The sequence below is a fragment of the Chiloscyllium plagiosum genome, chromosome 5, assembly GCF_004010195.1.
Source record: "Chiloscyllium plagiosum isolate BGI_BamShark_2017 chromosome 5, ASM401019v2, whole genome shotgun sequence".
NCBI lineage: Eukaryota > Metazoa > Chordata > Chondrichthyes > Orectolobiformes > Hemiscylliidae > Chiloscyllium > Chiloscyllium plagiosum.
In genome coordinates this window covers 53893058-53909194 of record NC_057714.1, presented here as the reverse complement: position 1 = coordinate 53909194, position 16137 = coordinate 53893058, and the positions used below count along the sequence as shown (strand labels likewise).

Genomic DNA, 16137 nt, shown 5'->3' with positions numbered 1-16137 from the left:
GCAGCCCTCCACTCCCTCCGTTCCAACCCCAACCTCACTATCAAACCGGCAGACAAGGGAGGCGCGGTAGTAGTTTGGCGCACCGACCTTTACACCGCTGAGGCTAAACGCCAGCTCGCGGACACCTCCTCCTACTGCCCCCATGACCATGAACCCACCTCCCACCACCAAACTATCATCTCCCAGACCATCCAGAACCTCATCACCTCAGGGGATCTCCCATCCACCGCCTCCAACCTCATTGTCCCACAACCCCGCACCGCCCGTTTCTACCTCCTGCACAAAATCCACAAACCTGACTGCCCCGGCCGACCCATTGTCTCAGCCTGCTCCTGCCCCACCGAACCTAATTCCTGAAGGAGGGCTCATGCCCGAAACGTCGATTCTCCTGCTCCTTGGATGCTGCCTGACCTGCTGCGCTTTTCCAGCAACACATTTTTAGCTATATAATCATCACATCATTGCCAACTGTCATAAAAACCCATCCGGTTCACCAAATTCTTCAGACTGCTATCCATACATGGTTTGGCCTACATGCGACTGCAGACACACAGCAATGTGACTGCCTCTTAACTGCCTTCCAAAATGGCAACAAGAGCCAAGGGCAACTGGGATCGACAACAAATGCTGACTGTGCCTGCACCACTCATGTCTCATTCAAGAATTTTTTTAAAAAAGGATCATAGCAAAAAGAGGTGATAGGTCAGACATCTGAAGGGTTTAAAATTAATAAGGTATTAGACCTTAGAACAGTATGGCACAGGAACAGACTCTTCGGCCTATCACATCTGCACCGATCATGATGCCATCCGAAACAACCCCATCCTGTTCATGTATCTGTCTAAATGCCTCTTTAATGTTGCTATCATATCTGCTTCTATCTCTTCCCTTATATCCTTTGACAACCTTCCTCACTACCCACAAGTCTATCAACTTTCATTTGTCTTAAAACTTACTAATCAAACATTTTAATCCAAATTATGTATATATATTTTGTATGCATATATTACTAACAAGAGAGGTCCCAGGAATGTCCCTTGTAGAACAGCACTAGTCTCAGACTTTCAGTCAGAAAAACATCCCTCCTTTACTACCCTCTGTCTTCCATGATCAAGCCATCTTGCCATCTCATCATCGATACTATGTGACTTAATCTTCTGGACTAGCCTATCTTGACAAATGCTTTAGGAAAGTCCACATAGACAACATCCACTCCCCACCCTCATGAATCATCTTTGTCACTTCCTCAAAAACCTCAGTCAAATGTGTGAGCCAAGACCTCCCCGCACAAAGCCGTGATGACTATCCCCAATCAGTCTATTCTTTTCCAATTGTGAAAAGATATTGTCCCTTAGAATCTTCTCCAATAATTTCCTTCCCATCGACGCAAGGCTCACAGACCTATAATTTCCTAGATTATCCCTGTTGTACCTCTCAAAGGAAGGAACATTGGCTATTTTCCAGTCTTCTGGGACCACACCTAGGACTAAAGAGGATACAAGATCGTTGTCAAGGCCCCAGCAATCTGCTCCTTTACCTCTCTCAGTATACTGGGATACATCTCATCAGACTCTGGGGACTTATCTATTTTCACGTTTCCCAATGTATTGGGAAGATTGAAGTTGATAAGGCATTCTGACAGCAAAAGAAGCATCAAAAGTACAGTGGGAAGTCAGAGCATGAAATGCAGAGGAAATGGATAATTGCAAATATTACACCTTTGTTCAAAAATGGACATCAAGATAATGCCAGAGCAATTACAGATCAGTCAGCTAAACCTGGAATAGAGAAGCATCTCGAACTGATCAGTCAAAACAAAATTAATATTCATTTGATCAAATGCAGGTTGATTATGAAAAGACAGCACAAAAGTGTTCTGTGAGGGTGCAAGGGGTGGGGAGAGAGTGAGGACACATGGGGAGAGGGGTGAGGGGAGGATGCTCCCGATGTCTGCCCAACTATTCTGGGTCTGGTTCCCCATTCTCCCTCTCCAACGTCCCGTCCCCTCACTTCTGAGTCCCAATCGGCTGCAGTCCCTCAAAGCCATTCAAATTTAAGCAGCATGTAGTGTGCATGAGCTGGTGTCAGTAAATGCAGTCAAATTTTAAAGGCACAAAGCTTAAACATATCCCTGTGTTTGCACAGAACAGGTTCTTATGTGTTTGAATGTATGCCATTGTAGCAAGTGTAAATGAGCTACATTACAATTTCCACTCATTCTCTTAAATTGGTTGTTAGCATAGTTATTAGCGCACTCAGAATTGTTAATCAAATGCTGCCAATTGTGCAAACACATCGATCACTAGATGTTTTGAATTGTGCCAGCATGGATTGGTTGAATAGTGTGTATTCCACTTATTATGAAAAGAAAAAACAGATTGCGATGATAAACAGATTTGTGAAAGGAGTAGACAGGGCTTTAAGCAATTATTCTAAAGGCTCACTCCTCTGGATTTTCCTTCACCTTGTTTTGACTTCCATTATTTTAAGCTTTTGGTACATGGTTTGTCTCTTCATTCAATTGTAATGTGGACCAGACAGACTTATTTAAACAATACAAAAGTTTGGTTAATATAGCAGTGCATAAATTCCACAGTCTGTACGTAATGTTAAAATGTTTCAAACACAGTCACAGCAGAATTCACATAATGTTCATTCCATGGAAAGCACCCCAGGTAGATTTCTTTTTGGAAAAGTCATTAACAAAATATTAGCAAATTCCACATGCCTCAACAACGCAAAACAATTTTTCAAGGTCGAACTTCAGTTTTATTTGTGAACTGAGAGATTAATAGCATTGGTTTTAACCTTTGAACACAATCAACACGAGAAAAATGAATATATTTCTTAACCATATCCTTTACATGAAATGATAATACCAGATAACTTACTCTGCATTCCTTGGTATTGCAAAATAGCTTGACTACCAGTGTTACTTAGTTTAGGAGAACATTAGGCAATAGGAATGGCTCTGCATTCAATTTTCTTCTTTGTTTAGGCAACTGCCCTTCATAGAACTACAAAATTGTTACACACAAAGGCTATTTTGCTCATCATATCTGCACGACTCTCCAAATGAACACCATGATGTTGTGCAGATATCCTGCTTTTCCCCACACGTTATTTAACTTAAAACAATCATACAATGCTCTCAAGAGTACCTCAATTGAACCCATCTTTCTCATTTCAGTCAAAAACCACTTGGGTGGAAAATGTTTTTTCTCACATTATATACATTTCTTTTGAAAATCACTTTAAGTATCTGCCTTCTCATTCTTGATCATTTCTACAAGTAGGAACAGTTTCTCCCTATCTACTCTGTCCAACTCATTCTGATTGTGAAAACGTTTGACAGAACTCCTTGGAGTCGTCTTCTCTCTAAGTAAAACAGTCCCAAACGCTCCAATCTATTCTCGGATCTAAAGCATCTCACAGCACTGGAACCATTCTCAAAATCTCTTCTGCACTCTCTCCAAAGTGCTTACATCCTTCCTGTATTGTGGGGCCATAACCATATATAATACTCCAACTGTGGTCTAACAAGCATCTTACAGAAATGCAACATCACCTCCTTGTTCTTATATTTTATGCCCCTATTAATAAAGCCCAGGTTTCTTTAAGCTTTATTAACTGCTCTCTCCACCTACCCTGCTACCTCCTTTGATCTGTGAAGAAATACACTGAAGTGTATTACTCACTTTGCAAACAGCCAGCAACATGAATTACTCCTGTAGTTCTTTAACACTGTATCCCATATATTTATGCTGTCTGTCTGCATCCTTCAAACAAAAATGCAACACCAACACTGCATTCACTCCCCACTGAACTTCATCTGCCACATATCTGCCCACTGCATCAACTTGTTAATGTCCTTTTGATTAATATGACCAGGAAAGGATCCTAATCCTGCCCCCAGCAACTCCACTACAAATCTCTTCAAATCTAAAATAAATTCATTGGTCATTATTTTCTGCTTCCTATCACTCAGCTCACGCCAATCTGTGTCTCCACACAAACAAAACACAGGTATATTCAACAATTGGCAGTGCAATTAGCAAAATTCTGAACATGTTATTGGACAATTCATTTTTACTTGTCTAAATGTTCAGAGTTTCAGTCAGACAAACTACCTAACTCACTTCATTCATTACTTAAGCAACAAGCTGCTTACTTTGAGAAGTAAATTCTGCCTCAGCAGTTAATCTAAAGCTCTTTTGGCCACATCAGTGCTATCAACCATGGCTCAGTAGCAGCATTCTCATCTTAGTTTCATGTTTCACTCCAGGGTTCTGAATATGCAATCCAGACTGCCAGTTTGTCATAGTACTAAGAAGTGTTCCATTAGCTGCCTTTCAGATAAGATGTCAAACCAAGGTTCCATTTGCCTTCTCAGATAGATGGCAATGATCACAAAACTTTATTTTTGAACAAGTTCTTGCTGGTGTCTTGGTCGCTATTTATTCCTCAACCATTACCACAAAAACAAGTTATCTAATATGCTATCTCATCGCTACTTGTCAGAACTCACTGCACAAATATTACTTGATGTGTATTCCAAATTACAACAGTAAATATCCTTTAAAAGTATATTATTGGCACGGAGGTTTGGAAATACCCAGGTGATTAAAGGTACAACATAAAATCAAAGTTCTTCCTGCAAAGAGGTGTAAAAAGCCAATGTGTCAAATTTCCTATCGATCCGTAATTAAAATAGTCACCTTTTATTCTGACTTACCTTTGACTCGCATTTCTTGTGACACGCGTATTTGCAAACTGGAAAAGAATAATGAAAACAAATTAAATACAGTAGTTGATAGTAGAAGCCATTTCCTTCAAAATTAACTCCTCGCTGAAATTCTAAAAGCTGTTGGGGCTGTTTGAGGCTCTTTCAATTATCAACCCCAACCTCCTTTTTTTTTAAAAAAGTTGGAAGGCTTTCAAGCAGATAAAGTGCATTTTGGTAACTTTTGTTTTGCATTCCATACTTTGATCTATCAAGACACCTTCAAATAACTATTTTCAGTCTAATATAATGGAACTGGATGGGAGTAAAGGTATGTAAATGTTGAGAACTGAAATACATTGTGCCTTAAAATTATGAACAGAAATGGTACTGTACGGTTAAAATTCTACAAAGCCAACTGGATGTTCAGAATTAAAATGTGACTGTTTCCCATTTGCAAAGGACACATATCATTCCATGTGAATTTTTGCCAGTTTCTGCTTTTCAGCCATTCAATTTTTTTTTCAATCACACAATGGATGGTGTTTGCATGCTTATTGGTGGCAAAACTAAGAACTAACTGATCAATGATTATGTTACAATTATTAAGTCCTTAGAAAGAAAGTCTTTTTCATTGTTTAATGAACAGATTTTAGCTGCCACAACATCTATTACTAACTTAAACAAAAAGACAAGAATTGTCATAAAAACTATCCTTTTAGTTGTGCCGTAAAACATAACTAAAAATAAGAAAAAGTGGTCAAATTTCAAAAACTTGAACAAATTACTGCCGAGCAATCACACCACCTTTTTGATTACTCCTGATTTCTGCTCTTTCAAGTGCTTCTCTGAAAGTTGCAATTACTGGACGGTTACAACAGTTTACTAATGGCAAAGTCTTAACAGCCACTTAGATTAGTTCAGGTTACCAGCAGGGAAGTGAAGTGAAACATAGGATTTTCCATTATACAGGTGAATTTGCTTTCAACTCACTTCCACAGCCCTAAATGGTGACTGAACGACTTTGAGACAACAGTACTCAATGGGCTATTGAGCTCTAGTCATGCTACTAACTTGACAAGGAATAAGCAACTCCCTTATTTATTATAACGGAGAACCTTGCGGCACAGTGGTTAGCACTGCTGTCTCACAGCGCCAGAGACCTGGGTTCAATTTCCGCCACAGGCAACTGTCTGTGTGGAGTTTGCACATTCTCCCTATGCCTGCGTGGGTTTCCTCCAGGTGCTCCGGTTTCCTCCCACAGTCCAAAAATGTGCAGGTTATAGGTGAATTGGCCATGCTAAATTGTCCGTAGTGTTAGGTGTAGGGGAATGGATCTGGGTGGATTGCTCTTCGGAGGGTCGGTGTGGACTTGTTGGGCCGAAGGGCCTGTTTCCACACTGTAAGTAATCTAGTCTATCCTAGGGCAGAAAGTGATGCAGATCCTTACTGAATAAGGAGAACTGTAAATTTTAACATTTTTTCTTTGTTCTTCTGCCTTGACGTTTTATTTTTCTGTATTTTAAGATGGCGCTGGACAGTGGCAACACTATACAACAACACTTTTCACTGTATTTTGTAACAAAATACATGTGACAATAAATAAATCAAATCAAAATGTTCAAAGATGTTATCACACAGCTCTGATGCATATGGGATTTGAACCCTGGCTGTCTGGCTCACAGGTAGGGTCACTACCACTGCAGCACAAGAACAATGAGCTATAAAGCTATAAATTATGGAATGAATTATCAAGTGTAAACTGGAAGATTATACAGGGAGTAATCATTTCATAAGTAGCCAGCAACATGAATTCAGAAGTGGAAGACTCTGTCAGGCAAATCCTTTTGAAGTGCTTGAAGAACTGACATCCCAAATGAAATGCAGGAGACTTCGACCTCCAAAGAACATTGGATAGAATTCACCAGAGGATTATTGATAAAACTCAAATTCAGGTTACATTGTGGATTCTGATACTAAGTTGAACAAGATTTGAAAGCAGTATTTGGGGAGTGGGCATTCAGTGTTGGGACAAGGAGAATTTTTAATTTTCAATGAGAGTTTGCAGTTTGACACATTGCAAACTGGAGTACAAATGGGCAGGACATATGCTTGAAAGAGAAGGTCAAAGATACTTAGCAGTTTCAGGAGATCTGACGCTTAATACTCCAAACATCGCAGAGCAGCAAGAAAGAAAGAAAAGAAAGTCAACAGCACTATGTATTCTACAGCTGAAATAATGAATTACAAGTCACAGTCAAGCTGAAGATATCCCAAGTTAGGTGACACCTCGAGTGTCACATTCATTTCAATCACGTTCAAGTGTTGGAGACAGTCCAAAGAACTATGGGCTGATTTTACCTTTCACAATTCTTAATTAGATGGAAAAATGAAGACAACTTGGACTTTTCAGGCTTGAAATGTTGCAACTTACAATGTAGAGCAGATGACAGTCAAAAAATTGGAAGATTAATCTGAAAGTTGAGCGGGACAAGGAGCAACAGGGTCAAATTAGTCAAAGGATATTTTTCTAATGCTAAATGCTTAATGCATAAAGACTCTTTCTGATGATGTGCAATATATATTGTCAGTCCATTCCCAACAGACATTCTATTTTCAAATAGAAGTGTATGATACACATCGGTGTTTATGTGGGAGCCAAACACAACTATCCCACTGAATCAAAGTGAAAATAGTTGATAAATATTTAAGGTTTATCATTTGACTTAATATCCATGACTTCCATTGAACGAAAATGAATTTTAAAAGGACGCAGCTGATCTAAAAATGACTGCTCTGATAACAGGATAAATCCAGACAACCCAAATGAATTGTATGAAACTAACTACCTTAGAATGACCATTTTTAACCAGAGACACTGAAACTGTTTGAAACACAGAAAACAGGAACAGATGTAGGCCACTCGGCCCTTTGCGCCTGCTTCACCGTTCAACATGATCATGACTGACCACCTACTCAGTAAACAGATCCTGCTTCCACCCCATACACTTTGATGTCTTCAGCCCCAAGACTTGTATTCTCTTTCACTTTTGGTCTGATTAGCTAAGTTTAATTATCATAGCTGTATGTTTCAAAAAACATTTCCAAAAACTGTTACAACTGAATGAGAGGAAGGCACAGAACAGCTAAGGAAAATGCCAGGAACTTGCTCTGCAGTTGGCCTGTCTCCATGATGAATCTCAGAACACTGGGATGCTTTTACCTTGGGCCCTGTCGGTTCATTGCACAAGAGCAGGTTACACTATCCACAGGCAGAGTGGGGACAAATCCAGTGGTCACTGGTTCCAAATGGTTACAATTGCAGGTGCACCAAGTGAACACAGGCAAAAGAATTAGGAGCAGCATAGGAGCCTGTTCCACGATTCAGTAAGAACATGGCTGATCTGTTTGAGTCTCAACTTCCATTTTCTGTCCTCAAAGGGTGACCCTTAATTTTGAAACAGTGCTCCCTGGTTCTGGACTGACCACCAAGAGGAAACATCTTTTCTGCATCCACCTTCAAGATCATTCAGGATATAACACTTCAATGAAGTCACTCCTCACTCTTCTAAATTCCAGTGGAAACAAGCTCAGCCTGTTCTGACCTATTCTCATAAGAGGACGTGCTCATTCCAACTTACTGCAATCCAGTAAATATGCTCAGAACTACCAGCAATACACTTACATGCTTCCTTAAATAAGGAAACCAAAATCGCACATAGTAGTTGAGATACAGTTTCACCAATGCCCTGTATAACTGAGGTCCTAATAGACTGATTGATTATATGTAGTAATGCATTCTAACTGCTGGTGACTCTTACCTGCAAATATGGATAGGTACGTACTTCTCTTCAATTCCCTTTGTGAGCACCACTGGACTGACTGCATTCTCTAAGAGGAAGTTCAAGTTAGCTGGTCCTGATACCCTTCCGAATCACAGCAGGCCCGCTCACCTCACTCTGGGAACTGTGGCCAACCTTTCTTCAGATGCAAAATCCCAGTAACTCTCAAAGATTAATTTAACCTCATGCACATTCTCAGGAGTGCCTTTACAGGGTTTCACAGCTGCAGTCAGAGCCATGGCCTGGTCTACTATGCTTTCTGACGATCACCAGACATACCTGCCCCAATAAATCCTGCAGCATTTCCCGGAGCCTCCAACAGTTGGCCCAAATATGCCCTTTTGCTAGTGAAAAGACACAAACTTGTCTGGCCCCACTTTTCATTGCAAAACCATGCTTTCTGTCCTGAGGAGGTTAAAAATCACCCAACACCAGGTTATCGTCCAAGACGTTTATCCCTGGAAGCACGAGCTTTTGGAGCGCGCTCCTTCATCAGGTGGTTGATGAGGTTCAGATCCTGCTCATAGAATTTATAGCCAAAGGAGTCCAGTGTCATAGAGATGTGATATAGTAAATAATCTGAGATGAAAACTTCCATCTTTTATTATGGGATATGCTGGTTTCTGTTCTTTAATATGTAAATCCCATAACTTCTTTTAAATTATGGAGTGAATTTTTTTTGCAGAATTACATTTTATTTTGCTCAAAAACCGCATGAATCCATGTGAAAATGACACAGAGGGTTTGTCAATCTGACACAGCATTGGGACACCTACAGACTTCATGCCTGTTGTTTAAAAACCTGAGCTGCCTTGAGAATGATTCGGAGATGCCGGTGTTGGACTGGGGTGTACAAAGTTAAAAATCACACCACACCAGGTTACAGTCCAACAGGTTTATTTGGAAGTACTAGCTTTCGGATCGCTGCTCCTTCATCTGGTGATTGTGGAGAATGGCTCTCAAAACCAATCACAACACTGTCATCAAACCAGCAAATAGAGAAGGAGCCATCGTCATTTAGAATAGAACAGATTACTGCAAGGAATTGTACTGACAACTGAACAACCAGGAACACGACAGGCAACTCCCGACCGATCTGACCAAACAGCACACCCGTGAACTAAACACATTGATCAGGACTTTGAATCCAGTTCTTCAGAGTTCCCTATGCACACTCATCCCATGTAACGCTCGTATAGGCGACTTCTACTGCCTTCCGAAGATACACAAAGCCAATACACCAGGACGTCCCATCGAACCTATGTGAGAACCTCTCTGGCTATGTCAAAGGCATCTTGAAACCATTGTACAGGGGAACCCCAGCTTCTGTCACGACACTGCAGATTTCTTCCAGAAACTCAGCACCCACAGACCAATCAAACCAAGAACATTCCTCGTCACAATGGATGTTTCAGCACTCTACACCAGCATTCCCCACAATGACGGCATGACAGTAACAGCCGCAGTACTCAACACCAACAACTGCCAATCTCAGAGCACTATCCGACACCTCATAGAACATAGAACACATAGAACATAGAACATTACAGTGCAGTACAAGCCCTTCGGCCCTCGATGTCGCACCGACCTGTCATACCAATCTGAGGCCCATCTAACCTACACTATTCCATGTACGTCCATATGCTTATCCAATGACGACTTAAATGTACTTAAAGTTGGCGAATCTACTACCGTTACAGGCAAAGCATTCCATACCCTTACTACTACACAATACACCAAGTGCGGCCGCACCAGAGCTTTGTACAGCTGCAGCATAACCTCATGGTTCCAGAACTCAATCCCTATATTAATAAAAGCTAAAACATTGTATGCCTTCTTAACAACCCTGTCAACCTGGGTGGCAACTTTCAAGGATCTGTGTACCTGGACACCGCGATCTCTCTGCTCATCTACTCTACCAAGAAACTTACCATTAGCCCAGTACTTTGCATTCCTGTTACTCCGACCAAAGTGAACCACCTCACACTTGTCCGCATTTACCTCCATTCGCCACTTCTCAGCCCAGCTCTGCAGCTTATTTATGTCTCTCTGTAACCATTAAGTCACCTCTCAACCTTCTTCTCTCCAATGAAAACAGCCTCAAGCCCCTCAGCCTTTCCTCCATTCGCCACTTCTCAGCCCAGCTCTGCAGCTTATTTATGTCTCTCTGTAACCTCCAACATCCTTCGTCACTATCCACAATTCCACCAACCTTAGTGTCGTCTGCAAATTTACTAACCCACCCTTCTACGCCCTCATCCAAGTCCTTTATAAAAATGACGAACAGCAGTGGACCCCACACACCTTAGTGTCGTCTGCAAATTTAATAACCCACCCTTCTATGCCCTCATCCAAGTCCTTTATAAAAATGACGAACAGCAGTGGACCCCACACCGGCCCTTGCGGTCCACCACTAGTAACTGGACTCCAGGATGAACATTTCCCATCAACCACCACCCTCTGTCTTCTTTCAGCAAGCCAATTACTGATCCAAACTGCTATGTCTCCCACAATCCCATTCTTCCGCATTGTGTACAATAGCCTACTGTGGGGAACCTTATCGAATGCCTTGCTGAAATCCATATACACCACATCAACCGGCTTACTTTCATCTACCTGTTTGGTCACCTTCTCAAAGAACTCAATAAGGTTTGTGAGGCACGACCTACCCTTCACAAAACTGTGCTGACTATCCCTAATCAAATTATTCTTTGGTAGATGATTATATATCCTATCTCTTATAACCTTTTCCAACACTTTACCAACAACTGAAGTAAGACTCACTGGTCTATAAATACCAGGGTTGCCTCTACTCCCCTTCCTAATCAGGGGAACCACATCCGCTTTATTCTCGATCACATCTTCACCTTTGACAGCCAGCTCTTCATCCAGACACATGGAACAGCCATGGGGACCAAATTTGCACCCCAACATGCCAACATTTCACGCACAGGTTTGAACCAGACTTCTTCTCTACACAGGACCTCCAACCAACATTATACACCAGGTACATTGACGACATTTTCTTCCCCTGGATCCGTGGAGAGGAGTCACTGAAAAAACTACACAGTGATATCAACATGTTTCATCCCACCAAACTCACCAGAGTGCTCACTACTATCTGTCTCATTCTTGGACACATGCACCTGCATCAAGGACAGGCACCTCAGCACCACACTCTACCGCAAACCCACAGATAACCTCATGATGCTATATTTCTCCAGATTCCACCTGAAACATATTAATACAGCCATCCCCTATGGACAAGTCTTAGGCATACACAGAATCTGTTCAGATGAGGAAGAACATGATGGGCACTTGGAAGTACTCAGTGACGCCCTCATAAGAACGGGGTACGATGCTCAACTCATCGACCACCAGTTCTGACATGCCACAGCAAGAAACCGTAATGACCTCCTCAGGAGACAGACATGAGCTGCAACCGACAGGCTACCCTTCGTTGTCCAGTACTTCCCAGGAGTCGAAAAACTACGCCATGTTCTTCACAGCTGCAACTCGTTATCAATGAGGATGAGCACCTCGCCAAGACCTTCCCCACACCTCCACTGCTCGCCTTTAAACAACCACCAAACCTCAAACAGATCATTGTTCACAGCAAGCTGCCCGGCTTTCAGGACGATACAATACAACCTTGTGACAGTAGACGCTGCAAGACGTGTCAGAATGTCGACAGGGATACCACCATTACGCGTGGGGACACCTCCCACCATGTATGTGGCAGGTACTCATGTGACTCGGCCAACGTTGTCTATCGCATACCCTGCAGGCAAGGATGCCCTGAGGCATGGTACATTGACAAGATCAAACAGAGGCTATGGCAATGGATGAATGGACAATCAACAGGCAGGAGTGTTCCCTCCCAGTCGGAGAACACGTCAGCAGTCCAGGACATTCGACCTCAGAACTTCGGGTGACCGCCCTCCAAGGTGGACTTCGGGACAGGCAACAATGCAAAGTAGCTGAGCAGAGGCCGATAGCCAAGTATGGTACCCATGGGGATGGTCTCAACTGGGACCTTGGGTTCATGTCACACTACAGGTGATCCCATTGCACTATGGACACACACACACACCCCCTCTCACAGACTCTCATAAACCGCCCCCCGCCCATGCACACATACGCATATAAGTTTGTGGGGTGAATTTGTACTTGCAAAATTACATTTTACTTTGCTCAAAAACCTCATGAATCCATGTAAAATTCTGTAAATCCGTGTTTTAGATTAGAATCAGTCTGCCCATTGTGACACAGACAGCCTCACAGGGAGTTAACACCTTCAGTACCTTATCTGGGCCGACATGACACCAATTGTTGAAGTGCACTTGAGAATGTCACTTTTAAAAAAGGTTTTGTGATTTATGTATGAAAGAACTGAAACCAACACTGTCATTCTAAAAGATGAGACACTTAACAAACAATCCAGGTCTTTTCAATATATAATTTCAATACATCACACTGGAAACTTTTGCTATAAATTCTGTATCTTACAATCTTATTCTCTACAATCCCCTGAAGGAGCAGCGCTCCGAAAGCTAGTGCTTCCAAATAAATCTGTTAGACTATAACCTGGTGTTGTGTGATTTTTGTCTTGAGAATGTAATTTAAAAGAAGTTCTGGGACTTACATATCAAAAAATAGAAACCATTACAAACTAAGATTGTTTACTGTATCACATCTCCATGACACGACTCCTTTGGTTATAAATTCTGTGAGCATGATCTTAACCTCCACAACCATCTGACGAAGGAGCAGCGCTCTGAAAGCTAGTGCTTCCAAATAAACCTGTTGCACTATAACCTGTTGCATTGTGTGATTTTTAACTTTGTACACCCGAGACATAATCAGTGATATTTTTCTCAAGCAAGAGGGAATAAACTTCATGAGCCTTCCCCAAAAGCTTATTCTACATTAACAAGGGCCAATGCTGGACTGACCACTTGAACTACTGCATGACCTGCTCGAAGGAGATAAATAAGGATTCCACCTCAACCTCCTCGGACCTAAGAACTGAATGTGCAAATTCAGCAGCCTCTGCCCTCGAGTTGGAACTAGTATTGCCTTGGGACATGGCAGAATTCCTATCCCTCAGCTCGAGCTGTCTTAGTTCACATTCCCTTTCCTCCTCTTTTTCCTGAAATTCTCCCTCTTCTCGGATTGCTTTGTCCCCTCTTTCTCATTTCTTTCCCTCGGCTTTCCCCTCTTTCTCACTTGCCTTTACCTCCCTCTCCTTCCAGTTTTTTTTGAAATTCTAACTTCCATTGCTCCAATTTTAATCTTTTCCATGCTTACTCACAATTTTGCAGTCCTCACCTTTCACTTGTAAGCCATTTGATATTACTTCTAAAATTTCTGGCTTTCAGGTAAAATTCTAATCCTGACAGCCTTGCTAAATCTTTTAGTTACTCAAGGGACAGAATTTTTAAATCCTCGAGTAACTTCCTTTAGTAAATTCGCCAAGACTGACATTGAAAGTGGCCATTTCGGTATAGGTGTAGGGCAAATTTGAGAAAGCTTTCTGCAACGTCTTTGAAAGGGACAATTTATCCTCTAATTATTTTCTATTTACACTTGGTGTATCTGTGGTTTTAAAGGATACATGCCCTCAATTTGTGCAAACCAATTCCCACGTAAAATGGCTCCAATTAGTTACTGTTCCAGACAGGATATACTAGATTGCCAAGCTCCCATCTGAGGTGGCTCCTGCTGTCTTGGCTGGTCACAGCAAGTTCATTAAAAGGAATCCACCCCCTTGTGGATACATTTTGCCCAAAACAAATAAATTTGAGTTTTAAAAGGTGCCAATTTAACCAGACTTTCTTGAGTTGATAAAACAATTGGTTTATTAGTTACTAAACATGAGAAGAAATAATAATACAATACACGCTTCTCACTTTCAATAGAAGTCTAAAAGAACCTAAAAATTTAAAATTACATATGTATATCAATTGCTGAGTTATTCAAGAAGATAGATTGTGGATCATTAATAATTAAGCAGTGAATTCAGGTTCTTGGCTTTGATGATTGGTTGAAATTATTTTTACCGGTTTCTGTTTGACGAGCTTACTGACTAGCTTCCAGCAGTTCGAGTTAGCGATTTGTTTGCCTGCAACGCCAGGGTGACTACTGGATGATTCTTTGACTGTGACTCATACAGCATACTTACACTTGAGCTCAGAACAATACACGGATATCTCAACCCACAATCACACTCACACATATACACGCGCATCCAAGGGGTGAAACTCACTTTTAATTCCTGCTCCTGTGTGTTCTTGAAAGTGGAAACATGCCTCTCACTCATATTGCTGTCTTTTCTCCCATCATATTCCAGAACAGAGGTACTTACAGTTTACAGTGCATTTCTCCCTTTGAAGCATCTTTGACACATTCAGGTGTGATATTCTAGGGTTCCTCTCCAGGCAGTCACTGAATTTACATCTACAGTAACCTTTATACTGTTCACCCTCACATTTTGAATACATTTTTCTGTTAAAAGTCCAATAGTGATCTAGGTTCATGGTTTATGATCATGACAATATTCGTCTTTCAACATTTGACTTGTAAACCTGAGATTTTAATTAACTAGAAATAGACTTTTTTTAAAAAAAAGGACACTGCTGAACTGAAATGGTTGCTCTGATAATTTCATAAGCGCAAGGATCTCACATGTAATGAACAAAACCAGCTGATTCAGAATTTCCATTTCTCATTAAGAGGCACTGAAACTCAGAGAGACATTAAAAAAGACACATCTATTTTTTACTCACACTTGTATAACAGCTTCGCGTTGTGGTGATGCAAGATTACCTGTAGAGTGTTAAATTCATAAAAGATAACAAAACTAGTCTTCGAACATGCAATCAAACCATATTTAAGTAGTTTGCTTTGACAACAAAGCTGCCGGGAAAAACAAACTGATTTATAACAGCATAAATGCAGAAAGCTCCTCTCTCTCCCCTTTCTAAACCTCACAAGTAGAGGAACTAGCTGATGAAAAATAATTTGGCAGAACAATGATTTATTGAGAACTCCAGGGCATCTGCAACCTTCTCATGATGCAGAATTCAAGATAACAATTAAACAGCTTGCCTTGGATCTAATCATTCTCATAACTTAAAGAATCTAAAAACCTCTAAAATGTAACTGCCTTCATTTTCCTGCTGAAGCAAATACTCCTCACCCCACCTTCTTTGTAAGCTATGTATGTTGTGCTCATCTATTATTTTTCTAGGGAATAAAACTCCACTCTGACTCAAGAAACCTCAAAAATGTTTCTCCTTCATTTTTGTCTGGTTAACGAAGCTCAATTAAGGTATGATAGCTAGATACTAAAACATTAAAATTGTTGCAACAGACCAAGAAAGGGTTATGAAAAGACAGGAGCTGTGTGACCACCCCCTCCCCATCCTCCATCTCCTCACCTGATTGTAAAACTTTCAGTTTGCTGAACAGCATCCAGATGGGAGTCAACAATCCAAGCTATTTTTGAGTACTTACAGACTTCTCTTCATATTTCTACTTACTATTTGTAACTAGAACAGGATCAAAAAT

General features: G+C 41.1%; 1 protein-coding gene across 2 annotated transcripts in view; it reads right to left on the bottom strand.

Moving 5' to 3' along the window:
* Positions 1–16137, bottom strand: part of LOC122549908 (tensin-3-like) — a 434491-nt gene that overhangs the window by 246027 nt on the left and 172327 nt on the right. For both annotated transcript variants that reach the window (XM_043690124.1, XM_043690125.1), the window contains one exon: positions 4736–4773. In XM_043690124.1, the coding sequence (XP_043546059.1) occupies positions 4736–4773 (38 nt within the window). The remainder of the gene's footprint in view (positions 1–4735; positions 4774–16137) is intronic.